Source organism: Streptopelia decaocto (assembly GCF_964273445.1).
Source record: "Streptopelia decaocto genome assembly, chromosome: 20".
Lineage (NCBI taxonomy): Eukaryota > Metazoa > Chordata > Aves > Columbiformes > Columbidae > Streptopelia > Streptopelia decaocto.
Window position 1 is genome coordinate 5,874,827 of NC_138675.1, and position 21,772 is coordinate 5,896,598.

Genomic DNA, 21,772 nt, shown 5'->3' on the forward strand with positions numbered 1-21,772 from the left:
TCTGTCAGGCCAGGGAGCCAGACGAAAGGCTCAGATCTGACAGCCTTTTGTTCAGCTGCCGCATCAGAGCAGAGCCTGGAAAACATCTGGCTGGGAGGCAAGAAGCTGTTCACATTGCACAGACAGCAAATCCAGCACCCTCTGCTTCCCTTGGTTTCCCTCAGCCGCAGCAGAACCATCCAGGCTGTGATTCCAGGTCGCTTTTCCACCTTTCTGCCTCCCCGCTTTGGCAGTGCAGAGGTTACTGGCTGTTTTCTTGCAGGGATGGAGGCAGATTGCTGTGGTTGCTGCTGTCACGAACGGGCTATTTCCTGACTGAAAGACGCCAAGTTCAGGCTGAACCTACTGAAGTCTCCTAAAGAAAAGCACTCACAGGAAGGAAAGAACAAGAGGAGAAAAGGGACGCAGGAGGCTATTTCACAGCTCTATGCTTGTTGCTCACTCTTTAATTCTGCACAGTCGAGGCAGTGGGAAACACGAATGGACAAGCCCCGTCTGCCAGGAAGTTTCCTCTTCCCGATCTCTTTGATTTTAGCGTTTTTGTTTCCCATGGCTGCAGGCTGCACTGAAAGACCTCCCAATAAATGTGGATTGAAGGCCACCAGTCCAGAAAAACAGAGCCAGTATCAGACTGGGAAGATCTAATAGCAGGAGGTACTCTCCATCCTTTTACTGCAATTTTGGGAACCATAAACCCCAGGAAGCTGGAGTGGAACTGGCCACTTCCACCCCATTTTCCTAGCTATAAGTATATGTAATGTATTAAAAAGGAATGCCAGGATTAATGCTCTGTTGACATAAAGAAACAAATTACAGTACAAGGCCTTATGTACATGATTTGTCAACGCTCCATGCTTATTACCAACAACTTCTTTAGATCTTCTTTAAACACGGGACCCATAGGACTCTGCCACGATCAAAGGAGAAAACATCTACTCATGAGCAGAAGCAAGGCTAATTCCTACAACTGAACAGTAGTAGAGAATGCTCCAGCTGGGGAATAGAGTGCTAATTGACAGGTAGCAAGGATCCTGCAAAGCCAAAAACATGAACGGAGGTAGAAGTTTGCAAGGACAGAGCGGCAGAAAGGCAGCGGTACTGCAGTTCAGGGTTCGTGTACACTGACACCGTTTATCCCAGCGGGAATTGCTCAAATAACCCTCATCATGCCAGTAGCGTGACAAAACTGTCACACTCCGGGGGTTAAATACGCCCCCATATTCACTCCCCCTTTCTGAGAAAGGGCTGGAGTGGCTGGGGGAGCCTCCAGAGCTGCCTGCTGGTGGGAAAGAGCAACGTAACACGGCATGACGTGAATTACCAGAGGGTGTGCATTTCCCGGGAGGCTTCATTTGGTTGCAAAGCTTTTCTCATTAAAATAAATCTTTCAGCTGCAATGAATCCCATAAGCAAGCCTGAAATAATCCAACTCGCAGCAAGAGCTGTGAACTAAAAGGACAAAACTGAAAGGCGACCACAATAACAGGGCTGCAAGCGAAGCCTGTCATTACCCCAGGGACGGAACACGCCGCGTGCCTCTCACAGACCCAGCAGTACAGCGTTTGTTCCCTTGCCATAAACACAAAAGCCCCTGATTTGCCTTCCCTAAAGAGCACATTCAGAATGACAAGCTGAGGGTCTGGCCAGATGTTTTTCTGCTTTATTTCATTGGAGTCCACTGCGATCACCCAACCAGCAGCAGAGTCAAATCTACACTCCTTGCATATGAGAATGGCAGATCCCTGACACTCCTTATACCGGGGAGGTATAAAATATCATAGCAACAGTCAATAATACCCCAGGGACAACCGGTTTCCAGCAAAGAGAAAAGCAACGTCCACCAAACCACCCCACAGTGGTCACCGCAATGGCCTAAGCTGGGCTGTGCCCAAGCACTCCCAAAGCGAAACGAGAGGGTTGAACATTAAATGTCATTTGGGGACTGTCCTTTGCAGGCAGTTCCTCAACTTGTTCCTGTCTCGGATCTCCGGCTGGAAAGCCTTTACTTCCCTCTGTGCCAAAGGCATTGGAGCATAAATTAATGAACGTGAACGTCCAGGTATGCAAGATATTTAGTTCAATGGAATCTTAAGAGGTTTTTGATCTTCTGCTTAACGCACCAAGCTTTGCAGTTTGCCCAGCAGCAACTTAGATCCGCACGAATGCGGAGTGCAGGTGTAGCACCCAAGCGGGCTGCTCTCTTACTGAACCATTCACGTGTGTGTCTGGTTCTGTTCTTGCAGCACCGCTGTCCTCGGCAAGGGTCACAGAGCCCCGTCTGCAGCTCTTGCCGTCAGGCATCTTCGGACGGCACTCCATTGAAACAGCCCCTTCTGCTGGACAGCACTCAGCTCCGGATTCCTGGGATTCATCTCAAAACCATTAATAGAAACCAGTTACAAAAACAGAGAAATTGCCCAGGAAACCAACACAGTTTGGTTTGTTGTTGGTTTTTTTTCCCCCCAGACTGAAGCCTGAAGGTTATTTTTCCAAGATAAAAATGCATGTTGGCAATTCACCCACAACACGAAATCCGAAAAGCTGGGTTCAGTGTGGGCAGAAAAGCCAAACAGAGTTATGTGCCCCCAAAAATCATCAGAATCAGATACTTAGTAGGTTATCAATCTTACACTAACTGCCATGGACCTATATCAGTTTACACCTGTTAAGAATCTTCCTCATAAAACCGTGTGTTCCACAAATACCATTAATCTGCCACTAAAGAGCATTAGGTAATGGTGAAATTTGCTTACCCTTTTATTAAAAGAGACTGCAGAGTCTCTCCTTTCTTCATCTCGCCTTTTCTGTACATCCCTCACAGCTGCACCAGAAGGTTTTTCTGGTGCTGAATAGATTTGCCTATTCGTACAACGTGTCACGTCATTCATAACCTGTGAAAATCACTGTCAGAACTCTGTAATTAATAAATACTTCTGATTGTAAAAAGTTCTTTTGAATCAGCATCAAATTCCGCATTGTTCCAAACAAGCACCTGAACCTGGGCCGGCCCCAGGGCCAGAATCCCACACGTGTCGCCAGCATTTTCCAGACATTAAGTATCAAAATGATGATTGTATTTCATGACATCCACAGGCACCAATCACTATTGGGATCCCTTTGTGACAGAGAAGGTACATGTGGAATCGAAGTCCTCACCCTAAAAAACCTGATGAGACAAATGAGAAATGGGAAAAAAGAAAAGATTCAAAGTTAAGTAGTTTGCCATGATTGTTTCAATTAAAACGTCTTTAAAAACAGACCACATAAAAACACATTATGTTCTTCTCTGCTCCCTCACTCATGTTTGCAAGGTCCTGTTTATTTTTAACTTTACAATGGCCTTTTTCATCCCTCGTGTCCCAGAATTTCCAGTATTCTGATTCTCTAGAGCAAACGAGTCGTTACTACCTGCTGCTTCTTTTCAGGAGACTACACTGAAATTACATCTTTAAAATTGTATTTTGTTTCAAATATTAAGTATTTATCTCCTGATCTATTCTGAGAGATAGTGTCTTTAACACCGAGAATTTAAAAAATAATAAAGAAAAATAGCAGGTACGAGCTCAAAATCACGACATGAAGCACAAAGTTCCTGAAGGGATGGAAAAACATGCAAATCTGCATTGGAGTTACCATCAATCATCACTTCAGGAGCTGCCTCTCTGCACGTATATGCAAGTGTTAATGTTCCTCTAGGGTTCCCAGCAGCAGCCAGCGACCGGGTGTTGCTGGGAAGCTTTTTCAGGGCTACTGACAAGCTGCCACTTGCAGCCGAGTGTCCCCAAAACGTCCTGATTTATATGGACAAATGATCCCTGAAAATTAACTCTGAATACGGAGGAGGCATCCAGCCCGTGACAGGGACTGAGTCACTCCCGCGGGAGCCGCGGTTCGGTAACATCTTCGCTTCTCCAAACCCACGCTCAGGCCCCTTGAGCTCCCCGCAAGGGAACAGACACCTTGTGCTGCTCCAATTTGGCAGCTGGTAGACGGCACCGAGATTCACGAGGAAATGATTGAGGGATCGAATCACCCCTTTGAACAGCTACTCAGCCAGTGTGTTTGCCTTAAAAAATGCGAGAGAAAGCAGCAGCTCGGAACTGTGACATTCCACCTGCCTTTACTCATCCGCTTTCTGGATTCCAGAAAAAAAAGAGACACCAGACAGGCCAACCTGGGTCGCATTTGTCCCTATTTCTGTTTGTCTTTCTCACAAGGAACCTGCTAAGCCTCCATGCCAGAAAACTATTAAAAGCAGCGATCACCCAGGAACAGCACTGACTGGGTGCAGAGGACTAAAAGGAGCCTTTCCCAGAGCAGTTCTCCAGGCAGCACTAAGTCAGGTTTTTCCAACACAGGCAAAGCTTAAGCCACAAGCACACAGTTCTCCAGGCAGCAGGTTTCTCCAACACGGGCAAAGCTTAAGCCACAAGCACACAGCGCTGTTTATTTCTGTGAAGAACCTACAATTCTGGGAGTACTCGGGGAGCAGACACATTTAGCTGAGAGATGCCATTTTGCGTCCCCTTCCTGACCGTCAGCATGTGCCTCAAACCACAGCTTTCGGTCTCTCTGTCCATGGGAACAGCGCTTGGGTACCATGAGCTTTTGAAGGGAAACTCCACTCCTCACACTAATTGCAGCCCGTCCGTTGCACCCGCCTAAAATAATTAAGCAGTGGGATTCCAGGCACAGCATCTTGAGATCAGAAATGACTGGGAAAGAGTGGGAAAATTAACAGGTTGGCTCTGCAGAGGGTGCTCCAAGGTGGCCTCCCCAAGAGTTTTGCTATTTACCTCAGGCTTGCAGGCCATTTCATTAAAAATAAAACTATTTTGGCTGAAAGGAGGTTGCTTTCCAGAACGCTGTATGATCCCACTGCCAAATTTAGACACACAAACGTGGAACCTGGCCAACTTTTAAGGGTAGTCTATGCAAACTGTGTGTTTGCTCTAGAACAATCCAAGAGGACTCCAGCAACCGTAACCTGAGCTAAAGAAAACAGGGTGCTGCTTGCTTTGCCTCCTTTAGAAACCCCTCGGAATTTGTGCAGAACAGCACAAGCCCGTAGAGCCACAGAACCTGTCAACCCTCTCAAGCCTGGGGATGCTCAGGTAACAAACCATCTCAAAAAGGGGAAAAAAAAAAACCCAAACCCAACAAAAAACAAACAGTAAAGCTTATTTAGAGTTCCCAGTCTGAGCTGGGGAGCAGCCCCATGACACCAAGCGCAGTAACATGCATTCCTCCATCATTCCATGTGGAAACGTCCAAATTGCTTTAGTTTGGCAGCCCTCCTCCAGAACCAGCTGTCCCTATACTGAAAGCTACACACGTGTATTTCTACTTGCTCTCCTTTCCTCCCCCCAGCTCTATTTCATAATTAGAAATCACTCAAGAAGGCGTTGCACCCAAGGCACAGATATCAAGATGGTTATTTTCCGCTCAGTTTCTTTTCACAGTCGCAGGTTTTTGCATCAATTACTTGTGAGAAAAAGCTTTTCCTGTCTTTCCGAGGGCTACAACCCTGTTCCCTTCCCAGGGGACGGATGATGTTAGCAGAAAGCAGGACACATTCGGCTGTCCTACCTTCCGCTGGGCCTACAGCAGAAGTTCTCCCAGATGGCAGGATGCCAATAATAATATGGGCCACACTCCCACATCACAAAGAGCGTAAAATGAGGCACTGAGGGTTCTCTGGAGGATGCCCAGTCAGACCTAGAGAAAGCAACAAAAAAAGATCACACACCGCAGCATCTTCTGGTCTGTAACTGGAACAAGATGGATGGGCAGAGAAGCCAAATCAAGGCTGGCTAAGCCTGGGTGATCGGTCACAGATTCTGCCTTCAGGATGTACCTGCTGATTCTGCTGCTGGACAGACTCCCGCTGGCTCTTCCACCACGAACTCGGTGCTGACAGCAGCGAAAACCCTTTGTCCATAGAGGAAACGGCTCTGACTCAAAAGCACCAGGGACCGGAGCTGGTGAGTAACACGGTGCTGTTCACACACAGTCACACTGCTGACCAGAACTGCTGGAGTTTCTTCTGCTGTTTCTTTTTATTCCTTTGGCACCTTCTTCTATGAGTGCTTATTCTTCAAGTTTAACCAGTTCCTCACTGGCTGGTGATAAAGCTCAGCCGCAAAATGTTAATTCCCTTAAAATAAACCTGACAAACTCCAAGCTGTTAGTTCTTTACCTGATGTGTTGACTCCTTGCTCAGGAGTCCACACCCTTGTCTTAACACCCATCACTTTGCGAGTGGTGTTGGGGCTCTGAGGTGCTCAAAGCTGCTGGGAGGCTCCGGGAGCGTCTTCTCCAGACCTGGACATATCAAAGGCAACAAAACTCCCTCCCTCATCAGCACCACATCTTGTTTACGGAACAAGTGAAAAAACTCATTTTTGACCAACATTTCTCATTATCTTTCTACTTGAAACAAAGTTTTAGCCACATTTCCTAAGGCACAAGCAGTTATATGATCCCACTGTCCATTCAACCTCCTCCTTCTTCCTGTTATTTTGAAACCCAACAGCCAGTTTCACCTACATTTGAGAGTAAGGGACAAGTCTCGTAACTTTATAGTTCCTAGAAGTTTTGTAGCATTAACAAAAAATGTATTAGTGCCCATGCAGTGAGCAAGACTAAAAAAGTCAGTCTTATTTCAGGGCATTGACACAGGAGTGAGATGGTCGTCTTAAATTCTCTGACTCACAGAGCTCCTTGTTTCAGTTTTGTTCCTCCATCTTATAGGGAAAGGCAAGAATGGAAACCTCCACAGGAAAGCAGCACGCTGTTTGCTTAAAGCTGCCTCAGATGTCTGCAAGAGCTACAGTTACTGATTTTTATTATTAAAAAAATCAAAGCAAAATCTACTCTTCCAAACCATTTCAGTTCTGCAAATGCAACGCTCCAGGTTAAGCAGAGCGCTGTTATTTTTGGAGGGTAACCGACCGGGCTCAGCCCAAGCGAACCCAAACCAGGATGAATGGTCAAAAGAAAAGATGTGATGTTAGTTATCCACAGGTGCTGTTTGCAAGAGCAGTAAGATCACTTCAGCCCCATTTTCAGCGAGTGCAAACAAACATGGTTTGTTAACTTTGGAATACAGGGCCGAGGGTTCACACCCACTGAAGGAGAGCTGGCTCCAGAGTTTGAGGACCGAGTCAGAGCTACTGAAGCCAATGTACATACACCAACCTACCCCAGGTAACATTTGGACTGTTTTTAATATGAAAGTGTCCTATTTAATGCTGGTATTAGCTCACCAGAGTAAAGTTACACAGTGGTTCTGCTCAGGAATTATCGGGCAATGGTAGTCGGGTAACAGAAGGAGCAAGGTCCTATTAACCCCCTAAAAGTTTTGTACCAGATGCTTGTAAACACTCCCTGCCATGGGCTAACGAACTCCTCCTACTTGAGTTTATTGATGGAAGAACGAACAGTTCCCGTAATACAGACATAAAACAACCTGAGTTTCCAGGTATGCAGAAGGCATCACTCCTGCCCCCTCTCTCTGATGTTAAATATAATATAATAAATAAAAAGTACACAAATCCATCAAGCAACCTCCTACTGACTTTCACCCATTTCCTCTCAGAACAGCAGAATAATGAGATGGAGAAGTCTCCAAGTCTTATATGTCTTGAGAGCCATAAAAAAAAGTCAAACCTTTCCTGTTTGCAGATTACATTGTTTTGCTACCAAAGCTACATATGCACCTGCACACATACATTTACCAAGTATACAAGTACATTGGTATTTTGGAGAGGAACAGCCACCCATAAAGTTTTGTGAACAGTGTATTATGTACTCGTGCTCCCCCTACAGAACAGGTGCAGCTTTCTTCTGTCTGATCCTCTCTCTTTAGCAAAGCGAGTTTAAAATCTCATCCTGTGGTCGAGAGCTCAAGCAAGTTGCTACAACCCTGTATCTATTATCTGATTAGGCCCAGGGAAGACAGAGAGCCTCTGCAGTATCTGCCACGAAGAAGATACAAATCCTGAGACAAGCTCTGAGGTTCTTCAGCAAAAAGGACTACAGCTTTTATATGACTAAGACCAGCAGTAACCACCATGAACGGATTCCAGACACTTTTGTAAATTAGTTCCAGACTTCTATACACAGTTGTGTAATTATGTCTAATAGATGTAAAAGTAATGACTACTCTTGGCAGACTACACTCTGGACTAGCACTTATAGAGCCTACCATGTAATAAACTACTTCGTGGAGACTTGCAATTGTCCACACAAGTACCTAATATAACACCATCATTGCCACGGTACAAGGGTTCACTTGTACTGGAACGTCACAAGGTACTGAAGGATTATGCCCTGTAATTCCCACTATCTCCATAATTCTCTGTTCTAGTTACTATCCCAAAGTAAATGGAAAAAAAAGCATGGACCTGACGTTGAAGGTCAGGCTCTCAGCCTTTCACCTCTGCATCTTCGTGCAGGGAACACGTATTGATATTTTAGAAACACCTACATGCACTCTGCATATTTAACAAACCTGTGAGCCAGAATCAACACTCAAATCTTCTTCTGCTTGGTGAGTTTCTAAGGCTCATGCCAAACATCCTCCCCTTTGCTGAAATCCTGACAAGAGGCTGAATAAAAGAGTCCTGCTGGTCACGGTTTAAAGCAACTGCAGCATATTTAAAACACGAAAAGGATGGAACGTCTTTGTAATTTTTTTTTAATCAAAGTTGCCTACTGTTAGCATACGGTCTGGAAAAGAGACCTATAAAATGCGTCAACCACACATTTCTACAGGACTTCACCACAGTTCTCAGAATGCCAACAGTTTACTAACAAGATTAACAGATTTTTAAATGTGGGTGTGTCCTTTCCTTAAAATACTGACAAAAAGATCCAGCTTGCTCTAACATGAATGGCCAGGGAGTTTCAGAGGCTTTGAATTTAGTGCCATCTACCGACACAACGAGCAGAGCCGCACACACAGAACCTACAAAAGGCCTCACATCATTCTTTTGGGGAAGAAAAGCATCTTGCTCTCAGGTCTGCCCTTGGAAAACTGTTCGCCAAGATTCAAAGTTTCCTCCTACTAATTCCATCACACTCAGAAAAAGGTTAAATGCAATCCACGTACTTAAATATTTTTTAATTACAACTACAGGTTAGAACTTTTTTACAAGTGTTTTTATCGCTTTGAACTTTTCAGAAATATCTTGGGTGTTTGCCATCCCGCAGGAGGATTTTTCAAACCAGCTCTTTTCCAGATGCGCTCCAAATCTTTCTCAAATTTTATCTAAAACAGAAAATAAAAAAAAAGAAATTAAAAAAAAGAAATAAAAAACAATAACATAGCTCAGAAGCAACACTCAAGTATTCAGACATGGCCTATGTGTCCCAGTGAGAATCCAGGTATAAGATAGATATATAGATATATATATATATATATATAAAACAATAGGAAGCACCTGAAGATGCTGGCAAGACAGGAAAGAAATTAATCTCCCTGATATAACTCAGACACATGAATTAATCTTTCACACAAACACTAACATTCTTCTCCATCACCCATATAAATTACTGTCACGCAAGAAAAATTATGCCCAGTAACTACCACACATATAGGTACAACCACAGAAATACCCTAAATTACAATTTCTCAAAATGTACAGGTCAAACACAAAACAGAACAAGCTACTACACCAGTAAATACTGAACTCATTAAGGGTCCCTGAGCTGCTGCAAGTTTTCCCCAAATCAATTCCACCTGAAAACACCACCCAACACCAGCACAGAAACCAGTTTGAGAAGTGGGCGCATTTATGTCATAAAGTTCTCTCTGCCCTGAACTCACCTGACGTTTCTTCTTGCGACCTTCCTTTATCCTCCTGCGCACAAACTTTCTTCGCTTGAGCAGCTTCTTGTACTTGTGCCGATTCATTTTCCTCCTGCGAATCTTCAAAACGTTCTTACATTGTACTTTGTTGCTAAGTGTCCCCTCTCCTTCCTCCACGCCAGCTCCCTCGTCAGACGGGGGACAGCCGTATCGCTGCACAGGTTCATAACCCCCTTCTTCCTGAGCATCTGGGATTTCTGCTTTGGGCAGCGAGTACCGCACGGTCAGCCAGCTTTCCAAAGGGCTGATGGAAAGTTTTCTGGGGATCAGCATCTCCTCCAGTTCAGGGTCCAGCGCATATCGCCGCTGAGGTTGGGCTCCGCTCTTGTTAGACGGCTGCGTGCTGTAGTGCGCAGATGTGGAACGACAGCAAGGAAAGGAAGACGCTGCCCTTGGAAACAAATGGCCTTGGAGAGGAAAAGAATTTCACTTCAGAGGCAGAATTTTCAAACAGCCTCTTAAGAAAAGCTCTGCCCAGCTCTCAAAGCACCAGGCAACCGTGGGTAGAATAATTTAATAAAAGAAGCTGCTTACAAGAATTGTATTCCCATCGCAAAAGCAAATATTTTTTAATTTGAATTTAATTACATTGTTGTAAAACCATCTGCTAAAATTACATTATACAACACTCTACTGTGTAAACCATGTGAGTGCAATTTGGAATAGCTAGGAACTGTTCATTACACAAAGCCTTCCTGCTGCTAAGGAATCTCCTCCTGAGCTTAAAAGAGGCCAAAACTGAGCTACAAGATACTGACCAAATAGATTAGAGACATAATAACATTTGACAACCACTGAACCAACAACAGCCTCACCACTCTTGCACTAGATGCTGGAAAATAAATTTATGGAAGCCTAATTACCCCAGAAAAAAATAAAATAAAATAAAACAAAATAAAACCGGGTTACGCAATATCTGTTTACCTGCAACTCGTGAAGCCCTCAGTAACCGGGAAGTCAGCTGCGATATTAACATATTGATTCCCCTTGTTCACCGTCAGCGCCAGTAATGACTGTTAAAAGAATAACATTTATTCAATGAGGCAAACATGTTGTTTAAAAAAAATCTTCCAAATTTAACCCCAAGCCCCCCAGAGCTGGGCTGGGACACTCTAAGCACCCTCCTCGTTTTACCAGCGCACTGTGGGATTTCACTGCAGGGGCCCGGCCCAAAGGGCTGCTAAGGCAGCTGATTAATAAACCTTCCGCTGTTCCAAGTGTAAAAATAAGGTGAATTCCCCCCGAGCCCTACCGGCACACTCCGCACAGCTCAGTTGCTTCCACAGCACAAAGCGTGAGGAAAAAAGGCCGAGAGGAACAGCGGCCTAGCGAGGGGCCGCTACCGAGGCGAGGCGGGCCGCAGCGCAGCCCGGCGCTCTGCGGGCAGCTCCCTCCCACAGCCCAGCCGCCCCACCGCCCCTCTCCCAAGGCAGAGCCCCGCAGGAGCTCCGCGCCCCGACCTTTGCTTCCCTTCCTTCCCTTCCTTCCCTCAGCCCCGCGGCCGCCATCGCTCACCATCCCCGCCCGCCTCCGCCCCGCCACTTCCGCTTCCGGCGGCCGCCGTGCAGCGCGCACATGGCAGCGCCCCCCAGCGGCGCCCGCCGGCTCTGCGAAGGCGCAGCTCTGGGCAACCTGGGCCAGCGTCCCACCAGCCTCTGTATAAAACATTTCCTCCCGACGTCCAGCCTGAACGTCCCCTCTTTTAGTTTAAAAGCACCGCCCCTTGTCCTGTCGCAACAGCCCCTGATGTTCAGTTCACACTAAACAGTTCAAACCGAGCTGTCCCCTTGCCGGCCACATTGATAGCAGGTCAACGTCTTGCAGCTGTAGGAAATCGCTGCGTTTTGTTCACCTGCTTAGTCACATCAGGACACCCTTAAAACCAGGCCTGAGCGCAGAAGCGTGGCTTGTTGAGCAGTTTGTATCCCTGGCAATGTGGGGATGACAGAAAGCAGGTAGACACCTCTCCCTCACACACCCTGATGGGAGGGCAGGTCTCATGGTGGCTGCTGTCCAGGAACAGCCACACCTGTGTCTGTCTGTCCCACCTACTTGGCTGTTTGTCTCGTCTCCCTGGGTACAGGAACCCACCGCGTTGGCACTGCATGAAAGTGCCTACTCAGCTGCCATGAGGGAGCGGTGGTGGAACCAATCCCACACTTCAAAGAGCCACTGTGGTTTTTTTGCTTTTATCCCGGCCTCAGCCAGAACACCGAGATCTTTTTCACCAGCTGCTTTTGGTATTTCAGACCAGAGCAAGGGGCTGCCCCGGTTTTGGGTACACCCCACCATGTCCAACCCAGCCAGCCCAAAGCAGGCAGCTACGGTTAAGAGGTTTTTTCCTGCAAAGTACAGTTCTCTGGTCAGGGAAGAGAAACCTACACACAGGGAAATTAACTGAAGTAGCTTAGTAAACAGACTATTTGTTTAAACAAGATTTTATTGAAGACACTTAGAGGTTTATGTACAAAACAACATGCTCACCCCGATATTGGGATGCTAGTCGCCCACTGGGAACAAGGCGTGTGCCCGGTGTGTGCTGCCAGCCTGGGAACACGCCGCGGTTACCGGGGGCTTTCTTACAAAAGTACCAAATCCACCTCGTTTAGACCTGGGCAGTTTCAGCCTTGGCTCAGTCAGGGCTGAAGGAAACCAAAGGACCTTTTCCAGCAACGTGTCTCCAGCAGAACGACCATACTGGACATTGGCCTTACTCTGAGCCAGAAGGAAGTGACCTGACCCCCCACTTTGGCTTTGGAAGTGAGGAGCAGCTATTCCCTGGATTCAACTTGCACTTTTTAATCTATTTTAGATGGGTCCAGGAGACACCCATCACTACAAGCACAGCAGTATTTGCAGGAAGCATCGGAACAGAGCAGTAATGATACCAAATACAAGAGTCAGCCACCTCACTTCCCAAATACACCTAGACGGAGGCTGCCTATCAGACTGGCTATTGTAACTAGTGTAGAATAAAACCCTGGAGACACAGACATTAGTGGTACAAGTTAAATAGTGACGGACACGTTGTCTCTGTAGCAAACTCTGCGCTTCTACCACGGCAGAGTCTCCCCTTGCCAGTCCAAGAAGGAGCCGTTTTCTTTTTCGCCAAGACGGTCCAGAACGGAGAGAATACCCGGAATAGCCTCTTGCACCTGCATGGGAGCCTGGAGCAAAGCAAGCTTAGATTATTAGTGGGAACGCCCTACAGAAGAAATAAAATACATTTAAGGAGCAATTAGGATCAGGTGGGATGTATTTTCATGCCTCTGCAGCACGTGGAAGCGTGTTCTGTGCAGCGGGTTCTTGCTCAAGGGTTGGGACAAGGGAGACATAATTCCATGTTTTCAAAGAGATGTTGCTCACCATGTTTCCGCCCATGTCTGTCTGAAGCCAGCCTGGATGCAAAGAAATACAGAGAATTCCATCCGATTTCAAGTCTGCAGCGAGACAGCGGGTGATCATGTTCAGCGCAGTCTGCAAGAGCGGAAACCGCCTGTTAGTGCGCTGGGTCTGCAAACTTTGAGCAAGGCATTAAGCTGATCAGCACCTTTCCACCGTGCTGTCTCTTGCAAAAAGGGGCAGCAAAAGCATCACGGTAACTTATCCAGACTTAGGGGGGCTTCATCCTCAGAGATATCTGTTCAGAGAAGCATTGCGAAAGCTCTATTGTCATAAGCTCGCTGCCCAAAGATGAAACTAAGTTATGATGGAAGGTAAAGTAGCATTTGAAACTCCTAAGAAAAGCAGGGGGGAAGGATATTGACATAAAGACTCTGTTTTTCTGTGATGATCACTACACAAACGTTTAGTTTTTTCCTTCTGAACAGGGAAAACAAGCACATTAACAGCTTATGAGTAGGCGGTGTAGGAGAAACTGTATCTCTAATCTTGACTATTTGTACAAACTCATTCTCTGGATGTAACGAAACTAAAAACACCTCTCACTAACTGGCATTGCCACGTAGAGGTCAGCACACCTTTGATTGTGCTCCATGCCTGCTGTCTTGCTCAGACTGGAGAGGAACACAGCTAATAGGACACAAACTGGGTGGCATCAGGTCTTGCCTTGATGCCAAATCCCTCCGAAACGGATCTATATCGAAGAAGCGATGGAGCATTTGTTCTTAAGATGCTCCAGATGTACAGTTTTCACAGGTCCCGTTTCCACCCACGTGAAGAACAAGAACAGTTCGTGTGTCAGTGTGGCCCAGGAGGTGCTGCACACCTCAGAGCATCATCTTCAGCTCACGTCGGTCTCTAGGTCCCCGTTCTGCCCTCACCCAGCGAGCACAGCCCGGGGAAGCCCACAAACCTTGGCTATCCGGTAGGGATAGACCTTGAGGAACATCTCATTTGCCTGGACGAGCTGCATGGAGGCAGCAAGAGAGGACATGTTGATGATGGCAGCTCTGTGGCAGCCCATTCCTGTGCCCAGCTGGGCCGCCTTCCTCAGGAGGGGTAGAAACGCCTGCGAAAACAAAGGTTAGTTTTAATTTGGCCAGCTGGCTGTTGGCCCGTTCGAGCAAGCCAGACTCTCAGGTTCTGCTCTATGAAGAGCTTTGATACTAGGACCTGTATCTGTGCGGTTCCAAGGTGACAAGCGCTTGGGTTCCATGCCCAGCTCACTGGTGGAAAAGTCTCTTATAGTCCCATAAGTTAAGCGCATTCCTCCCAGTTCTTACCTTGGTGACCATCAGCTGGGCAACTGTGTTTGTTTCATAAATGGTGAGCATTGTCTCCGCTGTGACTTCTTCCAAGGAGGCCACCACGTTGATGCCGGCGTTGTTGATCAGGCAGTTCAGACCTTTGTCTCCCACAATTTCCTCCACTTCCTTGACCACTTTCTTGATGCTGTTTTCACAGACCACATCTGCACGGAGGAGCCAAGAACAGCCACGGTGAACCGTGTGGTTCAAATGCCATCTGTCCCTACACAACACGTGCTGAACCAAAGTGAAGGCGATTGTCTGAGTGGGGACACTGAGGCAGCACAGAGAGATGACAACGCACAAAAGTCTTACACAGATTATATTCCCCCAGTGTTATTTTAAGATGAGAGTGATCATTTTCTTACCTTGGTTGAACATAACTTCTGTGTAAGCCCTTTACTCACCCAGTTGGAGGAGCCTTATGTTGCTGTATTCCTTGCTAAGCTGCTGGAGCTCCTAGGAAGAAGAAATCATTTATGTTATATATATATATATATATCCATGGCTATTACATAAAACATTTTGAGATCTGCACCTCCAGAACTGTAACTTCTTCTCCATAGAAGAATAATGTGGAGAAAATGTGTACTATACTGGTGGTGGTGCTGGACAAAGTGTGTCTAAATTGGGTTGGGAGTCCCAGCTGGAATACCTCGCTTTCTGTGCCGTGGAGCCAAGCGGGAATTGTGGCCAGACCTAACAGATGGGTTACAGATTCCCAGCCATCTTTAGGAGACTGAGCGACCCTGGACAAACATTCCAGCTCCAGCAAACCCATTTCTCCAGGAGCCCTTTGGGAACAGGGGTCAGGAGGGCTGAATCTCAAAGAGTATTTCTTTGCCGCTTGGAGACACTTCGGAACTCCGTGTCCTCTGTCCGGCTATAATGCATCACATCTTTTATCTCGGTTCATACTCCGCAGGATTCTCTCCAGGCTTGTTTAGAAAGTTTGTTCTCCCACTGAGGACAATCTACAACCGCAGCTCAGGCTGCTGAGGGGAACGGGAAGGAAGGAGAACAAGTCAGAAGCACGAAAATAGAAGACATTCCTTCCTTTGGATAGGGATTAATGGGAGGGTTTTGAACAGATTAAAGAACACACTATCTTGTTTATTGACGGTCAGACATGAAATAGTTCTGCCATGTCAAGGTCTGCAATAATTACATGGCTTTGGACTGTGCACTGGACTCGAGTTTGACAGCATCCTTTCCTTGATAATAAACTCCAGAAGTGCTCTCGCTTCTTGAGGTTTGTTCATTTATTTATAGTCAGATTGCTTTATTCTCTGACAGAAACAAGCTACTAAACTGGGCTGAAAGGCCAGAGATGTTGTGTGTAGGCACAGCAGCTGCGAGGCTCCTGAAGTAAGCAATACGTTCCATTAAGAACTCCAAACACTGTAGCATTAAGCATTCTCCAGAACATAAACAGCATGAAATTACAATTGCTGAATGCAAATCACGTTTAAAGTTAAATGGTTTTTCCATTTAGTTAATTAGTTAACAAGTGACTCCTCCTTCAGTGATTTACGTTCCTCACAAGCAGCTCCTGGGCATAAAGCTAACTCAACTTTGGTCTTCAAGAGTGTTACTCCACCTGATATCAACATAAGCTGAAAAATCCAGTTAGGATACCCAAAACTTGCAGAAAAGCCTATTCTTTTCCCTAACGTGACTTGAAGGAACATGCAGAGAGGAGAACCGAGACAGATTAATGGCAGCACAATCAGGTACAGCCGTTTCAAGCCACCAGCCACATCTGCTGCTTGTCCTCTTCCCCCGTCCCAGGTAGTTTTGATCCAAGAGATCAAAAGCCTCCCATGTGCAGAGAACTCTGAAAATATCACTGCAGTGCATGTATATACTGGTTATTGACTCCCCACCGAAGGGATCAACTCACTGTGGTCACCTCTCCAATTCTCAAATGCCTCGCTCTCCCCTCCATTAAAAACAAGACAAAAACCCGCCAAAACCAAAGCAAAGCCCACAACAAACAAAAAGCCCGACACCAAAGTTGTCTTCAAGCATTTTTGTTGTTGTTGGGTTGGTTTTGCAGCAGACTTGTGCTCACTTTTTATTTAATGCCAACACAGTAGCGCAGGGACACACACTGCACCCAGGGACACACAGGTGAAAACCAGGTTAAATCGCTGACAAGGCAGGACCCCAGCACAGCCTAAAAGAGCCAGTACAGCCCATAATGCCAACACAGACCTAAGAATAAGTGAGCTCACTGGTGCTGCTGTTTGGAGCGCAGCTTAGATTTTAGTGTCAGTTTACACAGTTTCATTTAAAGACAATAGGTACAGCCAACATATCCCAGGCTGAATCACCTTTAGCTAAGTCATTTTGAGTCAGTGTACTGTGAGAGCCCATTTAAAAACAAACACGACAAACAAAACCCACAGCACAACCCCTAACGGGGTGTTTGGCACGGCAGCTCTAAAGTGTTCCGCACCTGAATAGTTACCCATGAGAATCAACTCTAAGGGGTTCCGAGAAAAAATTATACTCCGATTAGCATCTGTTGTTTCCTGCTTGCTGATTTTAATTACGATTAACAAGGAGTCAGCCTACTTCAATTTAAACAAGATCCTCCGGCACTCCAGACTCCAGATGCAGATTCATCGGTACACAGGATATTTTTTGCTAGATTTCAACCAGTAATGTTGTGTTGTCTTTGTCATTTAGCAAGATTTACTTTACTTTCTTTATGAAAGCATTATTGGCTTGGGTTACAGCTCTTGGAGAGGACCTGGCCGTACTGGGCCAGTTGGAAGCAATCCAACCAAACTAATGTAGTTTGTGAGCAGCTTTGTCAGACAAAGGTACTTGAGTCTCCTTTCACATCATCCCGAGGGGACAAAGCCAGGGATGGATCGGATTTGCCCGTATCTATTCAGTGTCACATTAAGCCCTGGAAGGTTTCCAGAGCCTGGCAGAGGAACCAAACGCTTTCCTGTTCACCTGGGAACGTGGGCTGGGGGGGAACAGGAGGAACAAGAGATGCTCCTGTCCTGGGTCCCACTGGCAGCTCAGCCTAGCAGAGCCGAGCTCAGCACAGCAGGGCCGAGCTCAGCATGGGAAGCACCGTGAGCAGACTTACACCGTGGCCCTTTGGATCCCTTCAGCTTCCCCAGAACACCATTTCTTCCTTCCACACCTCAGGAATTCAGAGGGGCTCTACAGCACCATCATTAGGCACAGGCTTAGACCTCGGGTCAGAGTTTTTTTCCCTTTAATGGGGAAGAAAGAGCAAGAAAGAAAAGCAGGAGGGGAGGAGAATTACAGACGGGTCCTCGAGCCCATCCAGGCTGCCTGATCATAACCGTGCTGTGGTTTTGTCCATCTGGAGCGCAAAGGCGGGGAGTCAGGATTATTGTGCGAGAGATCCGTAGCTGCTTCCACTCTCAGTGCCGGAGCAGCCCAAGCAAAGGCAGATCAGAACCCGAACGCGGCTGAGGAGTCTCACGCGGTACTTTTCCAGGAGGGGCAGCGGTTATCTCGATGGCCCACGGGCCCTGCTGCACGTTATCGTGCGATCTAAAAGCCCATTTGTTAGGCAAATGTTCTGGGGAGGCCACCTAGGAGCTGCTCGGCACAAGAACCCAAATTATTACAACTTGTGCCAGCGCAGACTCACATGCAAACGCCTGCAGCTGTTGGGCACCATCCCAGGGTTAGCGAGGGACGGGAGAGCTGCTGCTTTCTGCGGGGAGGAAAGCAAAGCCAGACTCTGCTCCAGCATCTCTGGCTAAATTCAGGTCCTTTGGGGCTCTTGTCTGTTTGGAGAAACCCACCGTACGCAAGTTATCTGTGCAGCAGAGACGCTCTGGATAACGCGCAGCTACTGGGGAATTGCTGCTGACTGTTGTCCCCAAGACGAGCGCTGCATTTGCCAGTAGCTAAGCACATTTAGCCACTTTTCCTCTGAAAAATTGAAGGTTATTTTTAAAAGGCTTTTCATTTAAGCTCTCCCCATCCTTTTCCCCGACTCCCTGCATTCTGCTCTACCAAACCAGCTGAGAGCAGAATTCAAGAGAACTGTCCAGAATTGCTGTTCTCCAGGTTCATCCTCCGGTCTAGGAGAGGAAGTGGAGGGCAGCGCACTCGCCTTAAGGAGGATTCTTCAGGTGGTCGCTCACCACAAAGCAAAACGGGAGGAAACAAAATGAGATCGTTCGAATCGCTGTCAAGATAAAAAGCAAACGCTGACAGCTCGGGCGTGTGGAGGAAGAACAAGTCGCTCGACTTTACAGCCCAGTCTGCACGGGCAACAAGCAGGTCCTGGGTGGGCAAAGCCCATTCCACGTGCACCAAGACGCGGCTGCAGCGCCAGGCTCTGAGTGCGGGAACTCGGGGCTTTAAAGATTCGACCACAAGGCAAAAAGTTCGCTCAAGGGGGAAAAAAAAATCAAATGAAATAAAATCATGGAAGCTTTGCCTTTCCTTACCATGCCGCACCCAAGCAACGTTGCCAAATTGGTCCAAACTTTGAGACGGTCAGTGGCAAACACACCTCAGAATGGCAGGGAGCTTTGTGCCGACGTTCTGCATGGCAGACGGGGCAGATTATACTGGGGACACTACTGCAATGCCTTTTGTCAAGATTTCTCTTCCTTGTGGAGCTTCCAAACGCATCTGTTCGAAATCTGCTTTCAGCTGGCTGCAGGGGTTTCTATTGATGTCCTGCCAGCGCGCAGCACGTGGCCTGGAGGTCCTTACAAAGAACAAAAACCCACCCACATCCACCAAGGACAAACTTTGTCCCCCCCCAAAAGGAGACACCATTCTTTGAAGGCTATTTCATCTTCTTGTGCAGGTTTCCCAGCTCTTTCGCTCAGGATTTTTAAGCACTGGCATGCAAAAGCCTCTCAAATTGTGTTAAGATACATCCGTATAATGTTTCCTAGGATGCTCTTCCTATTGAAGGAACCTTTCTTCTTCTCCATGTAATTGATCCAAGGCTATTATAATGAGAAATCACTGATGAACATAAGGGCTAATTGGTGAAAAAGCTCCCTCAGCACCGGCTAAAGCATCTTTAGAACAAACAAGGCAGTGGGGAGATTTCTATCGCACTCCAGGTCAGATGTCTCTGCTGTTTCCTGCACCGTTGTGCAATCGCTAATAGGAAATACACCTGGGACAGGCGCCAGGTCGCGTAAGGGGAGTTAAAAGCGAACAGAAAGGTAGTGGATACCTGTTCAGGTGGGGCTGGGGGGCTGAAAGGTGCTCTGTGCACCGCACCTCAGTCCTGCTGGACTCAGCCGTTCCATTTAGAAACATCCTAAATGCGCTTTTGTGCCGGAGAGATTGTTTTGACAACAAGAAACAAAATTAAGACCTTTTCCTTCAGTTTTATAAGCCTCTGCCGGAGAAGCGAGTGCTCAGACCGCAGGTGTTTTCTGACCAACTCTGACCCATCACCCTCGTCCGGGAGCTTCGGCACCAGCTGTTAGAGTCTTTTTGGTGTGACTAAGTAGTAAACAAAGTTGCTGCAGTTTGTTTATCAGTAGCATGGTGTGATCACTGAAAAGAGTAAAAGGCACCAAGAGGGATCAGACGTAGAAGACGTTTCCCTCTGCACACACCAGGGAATTTGCCTTTCGCAAGGCAGCCCCGTGTTGTGCTTCAAGTAGGGGAGATGCAGAAATGGGGCTTTTGGTATAATTTTCTACAGAACGCCCACAGCAATACGCAGGGGGCTGAGACCGTCACAGAGCTGGGAGCTTGGATTCGTGCAGCTCCAGAGCTTTGCTGGGAAAGGAAAAGGGCGATACCTGCGTGTCCGGCCGTGCGGCCCTGGCAGCGTCTGCCCGACCCGGGAGAGCCGGGATCAGACCAGAGATGCACCAGGGGACGCTGGTGGCCACAGAGTGAGCAGACTGAGCCTTCATTGTCAGCTTGTCCCCCAAAGGTTCAAAGGTCCATGTGAAACGGCAGAAGGCCGGCACATGCACAACTCCAGCTGCAAATGCAGCAAGAAACTTGGGGGCTGGAAGAAGCGGCTGGCGGAGGCTTGAGATGCTACAGCTGCCTCCGCTCCTCCCGGGAACGCACAGAAGCGCCCGAATCGCAAAATCCCGAGCTTATTTCACCTCCAGCCCCAGAGACTTTCCCAGCACCGGCTCTGTCCGATCCACCCGCCGCCGGTGGGCTCAGCCCCGGCTCCCATCCCACCCTGGACACTCGCTGCTCTTGGGCACAGAGATGCCCGACCTGTCCTGCGCTTCCACAAGTGGCTTTTCCTTCCCCTCCCCATCACGCCCCCAGGCCAGGACCTGCTCTCCGGGCTGCAGCTCCAGCCAAGCTGCTCTCCCGATCGCTCCGACACCGCCGGTACCGGGGCGATCCGGCACACACGGAGCGGAGGATGCGCGGCTTTTCTGGAGGATGCGCGGCTTTTCTGGAGGATGCCAGCACCCCTGCCCGGGGAGCCCCGCCGCCCCCGGCCCGTTACCTGCGCCTTCTCGGGGTACCGACAGGTCGCAAAGACAAAGTCCGGGGAGGCGCTGGCGGCCGCAAGTCCCCTCACCAACCCCAGCCCGATGCCCCGGCTGCAGCCGGTGATGAGCACCGAGCGGCAGCGCGGCTGGGCCATGCTGGGCTCGGCTTAGTTAAGCTCGGTACAGCGTAACTCACTCCCCTCCCGGCGCGGCCACACGCGGCTCTTCAACCTGCGCGGCGCGGAGCCGGTAGCGCCGCCCCGATCCCGCCCCCGCCGCCCCGCCCGGCTCGGCTCAGCTGGGCTCGGCTCAGCTGGGCTGGGCTCAGCGCCTCCCCCGCTGCCTCTGGCCGCAGCCAAAGCGCCTCCCGGCCGCCCGCAGCCCCGAACCCCCCGGGCTCGGCTCCCGATCCCCGGCGGCTGCAGCGGGAAAGGGCCCCCGAGGGGGCGGCTCGGGGCGGTTTGGGCTCCCGGGAGCGCCCCGAGAGCCGGGGGGGTCGGGCTGAGCTTTGCCCCCTGGTCCCGCGCCCCACGGAAGGAAAGAGGGGGCTCGGGAAACGATTTGCATCCCGCGGGGGGAGATAAATTCATTCTCATCCCTGTACAGCTTCCTAAATGCCCTGTTTCAAAAAATCATATCTGTCACTACTATATTACTCTTAATTTTCTTTATTAAAAGATCAGAAAACTTTTAAAACATTCACTTCACCCCGATCCAGGTCAAGAAGAGCCTCTCCC

The 21,772-nt window shown here is 48.2% G+C and overlaps 2 protein-coding genes across 4 annotated transcripts; both read right to left on the reverse strand.

Annotated features, from left to right (window-relative positions):
- Window positions 1–9,101: 9,101 nt before the first annotated feature.
- On the reverse strand, window positions 9,102–11,420 carry AURKAIP1 (aurora kinase A interacting protein 1). Of its 3 annotated transcripts, none has more exons than XM_082069920.1 (4): window positions 11,390–11,420; window positions 10,799–10,887; window positions 9,833–10,281; window positions 9,102–9,274 (listed from the first exon to the last, which is right to left on the reverse strand). In XM_082069920.1, the coding sequence occupies exons 2-4, from the start codon at window positions 10,848–10,850 to the stop codon at window positions 9,167–9,169; spliced, it is 609 nt and encodes a 202-aa protein (XP_081926046.1). In that variant the 5' UTR covers window positions 10,851–10,887; window positions 11,390–11,420; the 3' UTR covers window positions 9,102–9,166. The 3 variants fall into 3 exon arrangements, with proteins under 3 accessions (XP_081926046.1, XP_081926045.1, XP_081926047.1); XM_082069919.1 differs by having other exon boundaries at window positions 11,335–11,400; XM_082069921.1 differs by lacking the exon at window positions 11,390–11,420 and adding an exon at window positions 11,346–11,364 and having other exon boundaries at window positions 10,799–10,889.
- Window positions 11,421–12,305: 885 nt separating this feature from the next.
- On the reverse strand, window positions 12,306–21,220 carry LOC309448431 (C-signal-like). The gene is made up of 6 exons (XM_082069931.1): window positions 21,050–21,220; window positions 14,991–15,042; window positions 14,560–14,747; window positions 14,190–14,345; window positions 13,241–13,351; window positions 12,306–13,041 (listed from the first exon to the last, which is right to left on the reverse strand). Exons 1-6 carry the CDS (start codon window positions 21,188–21,190, stop codon window positions 12,928–12,930), a joined length of 762 nt encoding a protein of 253 aa, XP_081926057.1. The 5' UTR covers window positions 21,191–21,220; the 3' UTR covers window positions 12,306–12,927.
- Between the last annotated feature and the right edge of the window lie 552 nt (window positions 21,221–21,772).

Coding starts and splice junctions, on each gene's coding strand:
- AURKAIP1 (XM_082069920.1), bottom strand. CDS start 10,850: ATGTTAATATCGCAGCTGACTTCCCGGTTACTGAGGGCTTCACGAGTT. Junction 10,282..10,798: donor GAGGGCTTCACGAGTTGCAG/GTAAACAGATAT, acceptor TTCCTCTCCAAG/GCCATTTGTTTCCAAGGGCA. Junction 9,275..9,832: donor GTCGCAAGAAGAAACGTCAG/GTGAGTTCAGGG, acceptor TTTCTGTTTTAG/ATAAAATTTGAGAAAGATTT.
- LOC309448431 (XM_082069931.1), bottom strand. CDS start 21,190: ATGGCCCAGCCGCGCTGCCGCTCGGTGCTCATCACCGGCTGCAGCCGG. Junction 15,043..21,049: donor GGTACCCCGAGAAGGCGCAG/GTAACGGGCCGG, acceptor TCTTCTTCCTAG/GAGCTCCAGCAGCTTAGCAA. Junction 14,748..14,990: donor CATAAGGCTCCTCCAACTGG/GTGAGTAAAGGG, acceptor TCCTCCGTGCAG/ATGTGGTCTGTGAAAACAGC.